This window comes from Cyphomyrmex costatus, unplaced genomic scaffold, assembly GCF_001594065.2.
Source record: "Cyphomyrmex costatus isolate MS0001 unplaced genomic scaffold, Ccosl1.0 scaffold265, whole genome shotgun sequence".
Lineage (NCBI taxonomy): Eukaryota > Metazoa > Arthropoda > Insecta > Hymenoptera > Formicidae > Cyphomyrmex > Cyphomyrmex costatus.
The window spans coordinates 291,447-304,139 of record NW_017276747.1 but is presented as its reverse complement, the minus strand read 5'-3'; the positions used below and the strand labels follow the sequence as shown (position 1 = coordinate 304,139).

General features: G+C 37.8%; 2 protein-coding genes across 2 annotated transcripts in view; one reads left to right on the top strand and one right to left on the bottom strand.

Annotated features, from left to right (window-relative positions):
• LOC108774598 (MIT domain-containing protein 1) overlaps positions 1-2,701 on the top strand; it is a 4,175-nt gene extending 1,474 nt beyond the window's left edge. Inside the window, exons 2-5 of the mRNA XM_018540742.1 lie at positions 685-860; positions 987-1,225; positions 2,142-2,338; positions 2,411-2,701. Coding sequence (XP_018396244.1) covers positions 695-860; positions 987-1,225; positions 2,142-2,338; positions 2,411-2,582 — 774 coding nt within the window. The 5' untranslated portion in view covers positions 685-694 and the 3' untranslated portion in view covers positions 2,583-2,701. The remainder of the gene's footprint in view (positions 1-684; positions 861-986; positions 1,226-2,141; positions 2,339-2,410) is intronic.
• Positions 2,702-2,854: 153 nt separating this feature from the next.
• insc (INSC spindle orientation adaptor protein) lies at positions 2,855-8,914 on the bottom strand. The gene is made up of 5 exons (XM_018540749.1): positions 8,429-8,914; positions 7,028-7,351; positions 4,720-5,148; positions 3,978-4,185; positions 2,855-3,901 (listed from the first exon to the last, which is right to left on the bottom strand). The coding sequence occupies exons 1-5, from the start codon at positions 8,716-8,718 to the stop codon at positions 2,918-2,920; spliced, it is 2,235 nt and encodes a 744-aa protein (XP_018396251.1). The 5' UTR covers positions 8,719-8,914; the 3' UTR covers positions 2,855-2,917.
• Between the last annotated feature and the right edge of the window lie 3,779 nt (positions 8,915-12,693).

The following is a 12,693-nucleotide window of genomic DNA, read 5'->3' as shown; positions in this document are numbered from 1 at the left end:
ATATATATATATATACAAGATTGATGATTAATGTTATTATTTAAATTACAAAATACATAAAGCTTTTACCTTTCAATTTTAAATACGTAATACTTTCATGTACACCGCTGAAATATAAAATATTAAATCTACTTTTATTGCGAAAACTGTTTTAAATAAAAGTATTTTAAATACATGCCCAGTCCTGAATGCATATAAAATTAGACATATAATTACGATTGCAAAAGAACAAGAGTTTCAAGATGAAAGGGCGTAGCATGGGCGATTTCTCGATAATCGATATTTGAAATTCGAATGCTGGCTGTGCAACGGAGAACGTTTCTCGCGCTCAAATTACGCTGAGATAACGAGATATTCTCCTGCCGTTGCAGTGGCCACTTTTATGATTAACACGATCCCTCAGACTTCACACATACGAGAGTATATACTTATACGTGTATTCATATAGCTAGCTACGATCCGATTTACGCTCACACATTCATGCTCTCTAGCATTGTTTATTCTTATTTAATATTTATTCCTTATTTAATATAAACAACAAGGACAAAATAAATTCTTAAACGTTGTTAACATAAATCGAACCACGGCCTGTGTTTATCCGAGTTATCTTGTGCGCTTAGATAAAACCACTAGATTAGAGAGACAAAGACTAACGATTCATGTATGATCGTGACTTATCGGTAGTATCCTTCGCATGGCTAAGCGTTGCGTATCGTCACTCCCTGGAGCACGAAGCACAATGGAATCAGCGGCGGTCTCGGTCCTGAAACGAGCGGTGGAGATGGACAAGAACGAGCAATACACGATGGCGTTGGTATTGTACCAGGAAGGCGTGCAAATACTTCTCGACGCGGTAAAAGGTATACTATATAGATCAATATAGATACCTTTTGCTTCTAGCTTCGTTTATTAAGAGAAAAAAAATGGTATATCAGCTTTATCATTACTACTTTTGTCAAGAAGTTCAAGATAATAAAACGATGCAGAGACGAGGCAAACCTTCAAGACGGAATACCTTACGACCAAGGCGAAGGAGTATCTCGACAGAGCCGAGACGGTGAAAAAGTTAATCAGCACGAGGAAATCAGCTGGCATATATACGGAACTGATTAAAATCGAGGATGGATCGACGGGGTATGGCTACGCGAGTGTCTTCGGCAGATTCTTGGATGGTAGCGTCACTTCAATTGACATCGAAGATCCATATATACGAGCCTTCCACCAGGTGTGTGTTTGCATAAGTCCCAAAGTACAATAGGTGTAATTAGTAAGCTTTAAATCACAAGATATATTATGAGTAGATCAATACTACAAATGCTTTAAAGCGTTATTTGATTGGATTAATTTCAATTTGTGAAATCCTTTCTTCTGATTAATCCATCAAATGCTTCAAAGCATTTGTAGCGAGATTTTAAGGACGTTCTCCGAAAAATCCATTTTCTTTAGATTTTTCTGAAACTTACAGAAAAAGCTTGTTTTAGTGTTCTGAACATATGCTTTGAAGCTCAGTACTCGTTACGGGATTAAAAATCGAGATATTCCACTTCAAAGTTGAAACGTTTAACGTAGAACCTATCTAAAGCTTATTCGAAAGTGGTTTTTTATTCACTGTAAAAAAAGTTTTCTTTAGAATTTTTTGAAACAAAGAGACATAAAACTTGATATTACAAGGAATAATATGAAATTTTCCTGAATATGTCTTCCGGTATTCATTTTTAAGAAACCATTTAGCAAAGTAAGCAGCTCCGCTATGTTTTCGACCGACGGCAATAGCGAAAGCGAGAGGGAAACAACGAAACAAGAGAAAGAGCGGAGTGGTAGTCAACTGTTACTTTCTGTGTGTAGAGGCGATTACGTGGACGCGAGTAAACTTTAGGTTGAGCACAACTGCAGCCGGAGGACGTCCTTAAATACATAGGGTGTGGTCTACTTGATGCTTCGAAGTATTTTATTGACCAATCAGAAGAAAGAATTTTACTAATTAAAAAATGCTTCAAAGCATTTATAGTATTAAATGGACCATAATTAGTACCTAAAAACAGTTGAATAAAAGGAAAATAATCGACTGATTATGTAAATGCAATACGTACTTAATCTGATATATTGTTATGCTGATTCTTGTATTCTGTCTTCTTTTACAGTGTCAGAATCTAGTTAGACTATGTGAACTGGCAGTTCAAAAGTGCTGTACACTGTCTAAGATATCCCTGCTTACAACTTACAACTCGAAAGAGTCTAGCCAAATCTCGAGATTGGCTGAACTGAAAGAAAGTTTGGCGTCTCGTAATATTTCTTTTGACTTCTCCTTTTCCGAGACATTGCATGACAGACAGATCACGTAAGACCAATACAATTGTTATGCTCTGAAAATTCCTTCCGAATTTATTAGTTATCTTTCTTTTTATTTCAGATTGAGCAACGGATGGGTGATAAAAATCGGACGTGGATTGGACTATTTTAAAACGCCGGAAGGCAAATTCGTTCTTGGCTCGTGCGATCTAGAGTTAAGACCGTGCCAGGAAACTACTGTACACATTCTTCATAAGAACAATTTTATTGTAGACGCAGGACCATCAAAATAGGATATTCAATTGATAATAAGATAATGGTTAATAATTTTCATATATTTTCTTCATAAATGTATATTATGGCACATTTTTAGTACGTGACAAAAGAAAACATTTACATTTTTACAGTACGCATCCGTTACAAATACATCAAGAGTTACATATATATATTTGTACATTTAACAAAATCTTTGTTTTTTCTTCGCATTCCTGTTTTACAATATAATTATTGCAATTATAATTCGCGATTATAAAATGTATGTACAGTCTTTTTTTATTGTGCATAATCTCTCACTTATTCAACATTTCATGAATTATCGCGACAAATTTTTGTTCTTTCTAGAATCCTATCAATCCAGTGGACTATGATCCTTTGCCTTCGCGATCCCGATTTGTTTCGCAGCCTTCTTGCAAGCTCGTCTCAACGATCTAGTATATTTGAACAAACCCGTGCCCGCCTGCGCCTCCTCGTCCTTCTGATTCATTTGAGCTTCGTTTACTCTGTATGATCCTGGTAAACAATCTCCACCGCCGACAGCGACTACTTGTCTCGCGATCTCCGGCTCTACGCAGAGTCGGGTCAACGCAGCTGCCGCGGTAATTTCCAGCCGTTGGTATGCGTCTTCCAGACCCGGTGGCCTCATTCGAAGAAAAGAAACTAATGCTACAGAGGCTCGTGCCTTTGCTAAATACGATCGGCCTTCGGGAACTCGCGCCAGTTCACCGATTAATGCGGCGACCTGCTCCATCAGCCATACGTTACCACCGGCGGATTTCTTTACGCTTCTCAGGAGCTTTTTTACGCTGTCCTCCTCCAATATAATTGTAGCGCATATTCTCGACTTGGACAATTGATTCAGCGCCGCGGCGGCCAGCAGCAGGGTCTGTGCGCAATTAGTATTCTCGACCAGCTGATTCAACGCCGGAATCAGTGAGTCTGCAAAGGGTTCGAGATACGGTAAACCTCGTGCATTGGTCCACGATGCCGTGATTTGCACTACTAAGGCAGTGGCTTCAGTCTTTTCCTTTTCGGAGGAGGAGCCCGCACCCAAGAAATCCGTCAATAGCTCGGGACCGCCTTCTCGGGCGAAATATTCGATAGCTGTCGCGGAATTGCACACGCTGGCCAAAGCACGTAACGTGATCGCAACGAGATCATTTGATAGTCGACTGGTGGTGACAAGACACGTTAAGAGAGCCTTTATGCCGGAACATCGAGCTATACTGCTTCCCGCGCGAGCATCTGACAATCCTAAAGCCGTCAGGGCTGCCAGAGCGCCTCTAGCCACGCTACTATCCTCTCGTGGAGCTTCCTCGAGACCTCGGACTATTTTCTGAAAAGAAAGTTTTGTATCCTTAATTTTTGTATGACTATAATTCAGTCAATAAATATAAGATGATGTAACTAACCTCGATATAAAAATCTAAGCGTGTGTCCACTGTACTGTCGACGTATATTTTCATATTTTGCAATTGCGCGAGGATGCTTCTTAGACTACCCTGTTGTACCCTGCGAGGAGGAGGTGCACCTAATTGAGAGAGAACCGAGAATGCGGCTTCCTCTATATTGCGAAGAAGCTCCATTTCGAATCTGCCACTTTCCAGCCGAGTTATTTTCCTGCGCAACGACAATTGATGTAATTGTTAAACTATTAATCATTTTAAATCACCACTTTTAAATATCAACAATTTCATGTATAGTTTTCTTGCTTTACAGTTAGCCGTGGATTTTATAACACTACTATAATTGAAGATAATTATCTTTAAAAACAAAAATGTGATATTGTAATGTCGGTATTATAAACAAGCATAAAAATATAAGATGAACAATCTTTATTAAATAATATCATTAATCAATTGCGAAACGTTTCGACTCATACAGAAGTCCATACAGAGTCGAAACGTTTCTCAATTGATTAATGACATTATTTAATAAAGATTGTTCATCTTATATTTTTGTGCTTGTTTATAATACCGACATTACAATATCACATTTTTGTTTTTAAAATATAACAAGCGTTATTTTAATATTTATATTTTTATAATTATCTTTAATTGTGAATGCAACAAATTCGAAACAATTAAGATATCTGCTCGCCTCGATATTATTAAGAGGATTGAAAATTATATATATTAGAAGATTAAAACATACTCCACAATACTCTGATAATGTTGCTCGAATTGTTCTGCGTTAACTAGAAGTTTGCTTGCGGCCGCTGTGGCTGCAGAAGACAACGTCTTCAAATCCCGCGCGTGAACTTCGCCAGACATCATCTGGACTCCTCTGTGCGGTAAATTCTTGTTTTGCAACGTATTGCCGCACTCGTTCTCGGTCATCGTAGTGAGATCAGTTAGCCATGCCCTCATGGATGACGATTGACGATAATTTCTGGACTTCAACACGTCCCTACCGGCGGCGATTGCTTCCGCGGCGTTAGTGGAAGCTCGCGATTTCGTTATTGACGGCTGAACGCTGTCTTCCGGCGGCTCAGACGTGTACAGAAAATCGCACAGACTCTCTTCTGCCAATGATACAGAGGAAGGTACTTTCGATGCATTATTGTCTCGATCCTCGTCAGCCCTGGAAAAGAAAATTTGGTAAATACAATAAGAAATTATGGAAATAAAAAATAATTTTAAATATTACTCAGCCAATCATCAAAGAGCATTCTACTTTTCCAGATATCCTTTCACAGCTTTTAAATATCTTTAGGATTTCATTTTATTTGGACGGCGCTTATCGTTACCCTCAAATTACACTACCTTAAACGAGCCATAGCGAGTCGACGCAGATCTTGGCACGATTAATTGTCATTCTGTTACTGCGAGACGCATTGCAATGCAATGTATTCGTAATCGTCGCCGACCGCTTTTTTCCGGACAGACGGAAGCGCCGAGAGCAATTAGTGGAACTTAAGAGCTGACTAATCGAATCGTTGCGGAGAATAGTCGATCCTTTTCCCCGCGTACGTGATGACTAATCTCGCGCTCCTTCGACACGTTGCGTTGTATTGTAATGCGTCCACCTGCGCGCCGCGCGCCGGTGCATGTTAGAGCTGAATTCTTTGTAGATTCGCTGTCGCGTACCGAAAGCACGGCCTAAACAGTTGACTCAAACCTCGGGCTAGCCACAACCTCGCGCTCATTCATTTACGTATTCTCCTCGTGCGGCACGTTGCATTGACTCACGTACGCCGCGAATGTACACGGTGACGAACAGAAAAGCACGACCGTACAAGGGACTCCAACATGATTGGCATCTCAATCTTATGACGAATTTCACACCTGATGGAATACAAGAATAAACATCCATTTCTATTGCAATGTAGATTAATTTTCATCTCAGTTTAATTTATTTTTTATTTTCTTCCAGTTTTAAAAATTAGAAAAGAAAGAGTAAATTGAATTGTAAGATTCAAGTTAATTTTTACTTACAGTATGAAAGAATTATTATAGCGTATAACGCTATAAATAGAATTTACTCTAAAGAGAGCCTCTAATAAATAGAAAAAGAAGGAAAAGATCGGAGTACGCATGGAAATCAAGAAAAGAATGGACTTTCCTTTTCCTATATTATTTCATTTTGTCATAATGTCGCATTACACAAGATGCAGGTTTAGCTGGATGTGCAATACGTGTTTCCTTTATGATCGCATTTTACAGCATAGCGATTGTGCTTTTCAATCAGCGGTAAATAATGCGTAATCTAATGACTGCTCTCTGTGTTCAACTCCGAGATGCGTAATTGCACACATATTTCATTTAACCGATTCGAATCACTACGAGTCATTGTACGGCGAGACCTCGTTACATGCCGTAATAAGTTGGTTAGCTGTGCATACGAGGGCGCGATACGCATACAATGACTCGGCGATAAGCCGAAGCACCTTCACGGACTGAGGACTGATAATCACCCACTCGAGGTCGGCGCATTTCTCGCTGTATTAAATATGACACCCAAAGAGAGGAGCCCGATTCTCGAGCGTGCGTCATTGCTTACGACACAATATATATAAGTTGTGTGATACGATCCATGCATGATCTTGATACTTTATTCTACATTATTCTGTATTATTTGATTATTATGTACGGTGGAATTAAGCAGCGACAAAATATTGCCTTACGTGTCGCATTCTTTCACCGATTGGCTCATATATTTCTCCAATCTTATCGCGACGATTCCCCGAGCATTCCTCCGGCCCCCATTACACAGTTTTGAAAGTTAAAAATTATTAATATTATCGTTATCGATAGTGTAACTTTTCAAGGAACTATAAGCGTGTGTTGAATCAGATCCAATCATACTTTCTGAGTCAGCAACGCGCTGAACGTACTACGCTTGAAATAAAGTAAAACGGATATGCCTGTATGCAATTTACTTCGCTTTTTCTTCAGCCTTTTTTTTTTAATAATGAGTTTTAACTTTTTTTTTTATTAACGTAATAAAATAACTTGCTCACCTTCGTTCTCGCGACGGACTTCTTGCGGGTTTTTCTAGCCGATTTCTCGCGAATATCCTGGAATCCTTTGGCGTAGATGTATGTGTCGGTATCGGGGGAGATTCTTCCTCCAGCCATTGAGAAGCTGGCTGGAGCCTACGTCTCATCCGTTTTCTCCTCAATTTCCGCCTTGGAGTTGCGTTCTCATAAGCCTCCGAACAGTCTGATCTCTCAGAATCAGAGAATCCAGAGTCCTGACTTTTGAAATCTTGGCTCAGAGGACTGTAGGATCTGTTTCTTCTCTCGTGCTCCTCCTCTCCTTTATTCGTTTCCTCCATTGACATTCTAAATATTTAAATATTCGTATTATTAATATATTAATTGACACAATGTCAGTAACATAATTAACTTGAATTGATCGTGAATTTTTATAAATTATTGAGATTGACTTTATTAGAACAGGGGCAATCATCTTGAGAGCAATTATTTTAAATTATTTACTATTTAATTAATAAGTATCTAAAAATGATTTTTTATATATTTTTTTTAATAAAGATAAAAATTGTATAAGGTCATTTGATCCTAAAACATCTTGCTTTAATATTCAAACACGCTTATGTTTTCTTTATTCTAACAGGATTGTGTAAGTTAATATATTTTTTTAATTAAATACAGTTAAAGTTAATGGTTTATAAAATTAATAGAATTAAGTTAAAAGTTAAAGGAATAAAAAATTAACTAAACTTAAGTTAAAATTGAATTAACTTCAGTTACAAAAAAAGTTAATTTTGAAAAAATGATTTTTAAAATCAGAATGTAACTTTTCTTAAAATGATATTACTTTAAATAACAATTACAATATAGATTATTTATAAAGGTTTACTTAATATTATATATAATATTTAAAGGTATTTTATAATATTTATGTATTATGTAAAGATAAATTTAATTTTTTTATTCATATATAAGTTATATATGATGTAATCATAATATCATAAAGTACACAAAATAGTATATAGATAATTATTATATATATTTATTATAAGTCTTATTATAGAGTTTCTAATTACAAAATTATTGAGCTTTTTCTAAATTAATTTTCTAATATTTAAGATTCGATTGAAATAAATATTGGAATTAAAAAAAATAAAAAATATTTCAATTAAAAAAAATGTTTAAATTAGAGTTTAAAAATAACTAAATTGAATTAAAAATTAATACATTTAAAATTAACTAAGTTAAGTTAAAAGTTATTAACTTTTTAACTTTCAATGTTTTAACTAGTTATTATCTAACCCTGGTTTTTAATTAATAAAGAAATACTACAGCGTTAATTAAAATACTTTAAACAAGATGAAGAGAAATATCGAATTATATTATTCTCTAGCAATCGCTCGGTAATGAATTGATTATTTTACGTACCTACAACGTGTTATACTTTCATCGCGTATCAACGAAATTTGACACACATTTTGTTTTGTGTTCTCGTCATTACAAACGTGTATCGCGGTGATATTCATATCGTCGATTGTATCATTTTCTGATTTAGTTGAATCTTCTTCTTCTTCTTCTTTCTCTTCTTTTTCACGGACACGTTCGTTGAAAGAATAATGTGGAAGATCGTTTCTTCCTACAGAATGATTATCCTCCAGATCGTGTGAGGCCATTTGGTCCCAGAATACTTTGCTTTGATATCTCTTGAACGCACTCATGTTTTTTTCAATGTTTCACTCAACAAAGATTGCAAAATGCTCCCCGAAACCAGTCAAAAAGAGTCAGAGATAAAAACACTTCGAAATTTTTATTTTCACTTTTTTTCAAAAATCCTTGGTTATTTTATTATTCACAGGAACATATTATGGACGAGAAAGGGAGTCCAATAAACGTTCGCGGGACCTCTAGGTGACCAGGATGCGCCCAGGATACTCCAACAGGGGATGGTTTCACGACCCAGCGGAGCGCAACGACCCTCCCACGATCGGTGGTCGCGTGGCTGCTTGGAGACCACCGTATGGTGTCCGTCGCAACCCCCACAGGCTGCTTTTTAATGGTATCGAGTCCCGCACGCGACACGTACGCTCTTCTTCTTCGACAAAAGCCGACTTCTCCGAACGAAACTAAGAATCTCTTGAAGATTTCGAATGAAATAATAATTCTTTTTCTTCGATTCGTTCTATCGGACAAAATATCTTCGTTCAGAATTCAATTCTTTGATCGAACAAGAATCGCTTTGCTGAGGATCTACGTCCCGAATCACCTCAATCTCTCGCGGTCCTTCGTGGTCCCAAATCATTTGAGTTGTGACTGGTTCTCCAGAAATCCTTGTGTCTCTCACGATAAATGATGTACACGCGCGAATATGATATACGTTGATTGATCTAAGCGCGCTAATGCCCCACAATCGACTGACTCGAGGTCCGACTTCCGACTTCCTCGTCGCTCGCGCGACTCGATCTCTCTTCGTGTCCCACCCTTTCCCCGCCCCGAAAGCCGCGTAAGCCAAGTCGTGTGAAAGCGCAGCGGGCCCCCTCATTCCCTTTCTGCCTTCGTCGTTTTCACGGGGGCAGCTTGCACGGGGCGCCCGTCTCCCTATGCATGCCCCCCTTACATACACACATGGGACGAAGCGCGTGTCTGTGCGTAACCGTCAAACCGTAACGAGACGCACGCCGGAAGGCCTTTAATTACGATAGACACAAGGTGATTCGGGTTCTGGTATGCAAAGTGGATAGATCTGCGTAAATGGCATATCTGTGTACGTCTTCGTAGTGCAAGTTTCTTATCGTAGGTTTCCGCGACGAAGACAAATTTTTTAAATTGTTGCGGCCATCCCTCAATGCTACAATAACGAGATTTTTTTTATTTCTTGTCACTGTACTCTAGTTTATTCAGGTTATTAAACACTACAAGAAATTCGGCGATTAAAAACAACGAAAGAGAATGTTGAAATCAATTTGCTTTATAATAAATGAAACTAATTAAATTTATTAAGATAAGAAATAAAATATGTAGCATATAAGAGACAGGAGCATTTCAAATAGATTTTATTAAACTATTAAATTGTATATGAAATTAAGAAACATTGTGTATATATATAGTATAAAATACAAAAATTCTAAAAGATTACCAGATCATCACCTCTTATGAATCGTTCATTTCATTTATTTTCTAAACAGAATTTTTTAATATTTAATCAATGTGAGAGAAGTTTAAGAAAATGTGCAATTTTTAAACAATTTAAAACAGAAATATTATAGATAATGCTGTTATTAAATACGAGATAGTCTAAAGATTAGGCGAAGCTTCATTTAGAATTCGTTTTCGTGCACCTTTTTCATGGTATATCTATTGACATATCTACAAATAACAATAGCTTTCGATCATCGGTAAAATCTACGCGCAGTAGGAGGTAAGAAAAGACACTTCCCTTTTACTTTCGGAAGGCGATAAGTCCATCTCTTCGGAGAGACTACTCATTGGCGTAGAGAATGCAAAATGAGATCTCGAGCTGTCTTCCAGTCTCGTTTGGAGCTGGAAGATGTCTACGAAATCACACCAATGGTACTTTTAAGGGCCAGGTGTGTGATTATCGATCCCCTGTGAACGCGACCAAATGTGGGTCTGCCCCTCGAAACAACCATCGCACCATTCACGAAGCGATACAGCGTGGAGGCACGCGCCCGTTCGGAACATCTGCACGTGTAAAATGCCTATACGGTGACGCGTCATGCGTGTATGTACATGTGTGAGAATAGCTGAGTCACTTACACGTGTTCCGCGTTGCGTGCCTGAGTTTAAACTTTAAATGACGTGGAAATTTAATAAATTCACGCGTACGATAATCGAGTAAGTTCGTAAGATACGAGTGGCGACAAGTTCAACTTATACTTGTTTTTAATAATATAGTTTAATTTTTAATTTGATTCAACTAGCTTTTCATCTTTTTCTAGTTCTGAGAATTAGAAGTAAAGTTGAAAATCAAGATTAAAGTTGATCTATATTGGTAGAAATGGAGATTAGTCATAAAATTGTCTGGTATGTTAAAATCTGCTTCGAGAAAAGGAGATGTAAAAATAAATTTTCGCTATTTAAAAAAAAAACTTCGACTTGGTCTGACGTTTTATAATCCGACGAGAAAGGAAAACCGATTAGATTTCCATGTGAATCGCGAATCATATAGCATGCGTGCAGCAACAATCTGCTGAGGAAAATGCCAAGGGAAAACGGCTCATTCATTTTACGTTCTCGCTGCTAATTGACGGAGATCGGGGCTACCGATAAGTAGCGAGAATCGAAGCCGCTAATGGCCGTAGTAATAGCATAACGATGGGTCTTTTTACATCGAGGTAAATAACAATCTCTTCGTTTTATCGAGAGATAACGCAGTTTCTAGAGATTGTTCGGCCGCGACTGGCCGTGCCTTCTTACTGTCGATGCGTACGACGATGAGTTCAACTATGCGTCTCGTAGAAGCACGAAGGGGTCCTTACGACCCCTATTTATTATATGTACCAACCAGAATAGGGGACAGATGTGTACAAACCGTTATTTAAGCGCATGCGTTTAAGCGCGTCTGTATAAACCTGCAATGTACATCTGCGACGCTCAAAATGCGATGACGATATTTCAAATTTATAGAGCACGCCGATGAATGATCAATGATTTCTCTCTCTCTCTCTCCCTCTCTCTCTCTCTCTCTCTCTCTCTCTCTCGTAGAGAAATGGTTGTTCTTATATTTTATTGTGCGACAAAAGTATTTTCGTACAAAGATTGTTCTCCTATATGCAAGAGTCATTTTCACAAACGAAAATTATTTCACTCACGATGATTTACTGAAGCTAAAGCGACTCAGACTGGACTAAATTGATAATTGTAATGCGACTGATTGAAAAGATCTGTGACTGTTAAATATATCTTTATAGAATTTTTACAGCTCGTTACAGACCGATCGCGCAGATGAAATATTATAAAAAAAACACAATATATGATACAATGTTTGAGAAGTAATAAAAAGTTTTGTCGCATAGAGGTAGAATGGACTAATAAGCAGTAGTAATAGTCGTCGCTAGACAATGGGCACATTCAAGTTGACAAAGCGGCTAGCCTGCTCGCCGGGTAAATGAACATAATTGGTTATTAGTGTTATTACTTATAGATCTAAACTGTATAATCATATTCAATCGCTCGGCAAGTGTACTTAGCCGCTTTACCGTTTTGAACTCGCCCAATATGTCCATTGCCGCTTGTTATAAACAACGCATGCCTAGCGACGGCGAACGCGCGTGCATGGCGCGCCTCGCTGGATGGTCATATCCAGCCGCGTGCTTGCATTTGACGGTGGGCCGGACGAATTTGGATATAGCATGATTATTTCAAAAGTGTTGGCAACATTACCAGAAGAATTTAGTCATTTTGCGAGTGCCTGGGAATCTTCCGAAATAGGCAATAAAACGTTAAAAAATTTGACAGCCAGATTGATTGCGGAGGAGATGAGAATTAAAGCAAGGCAACCAGAAGAAAAAGCAGTCGCGTTTAAGGCAACAGGTAAGAAATGCTATAAATGCAATAAAATTGGTCACTTTGCGAAAGACTGTAGAGTTAAAAATAATGCAATTGGTAAGAAAATTAAGTGTTTTCGTTGTAACAAGATGGGACACATTGAAAAGTTTTGCAGAGAAAAGGTACAA

What these genes read in the sequence shown, in the direction of transcription:
- insc (XM_018540749.1), bottom strand. Translation starts at nt 8,718, where the DNA reads ATGAGTGCGTTCAAGAGATATCAAAGCAAAGTATTCTGGGACCAAATG. An exon ending in AGTCCGTCGCGAGAACGAAG is followed by an intron (nt 5,149 to 7,027) that starts GTGAGCAAGTTA and finishes TTTCTTTTCCAG; the next exon opens with GGCTGACGAGGATCGAGACA. An exon ending in CATTATCAGAGTATTGTGGA is followed by an intron (nt 4,186 to 4,719) that starts GTATGTTTTAAT and finishes GTCGTTGCGCAG; the next exon opens with GAAAATAACTCGGCTGGAAA.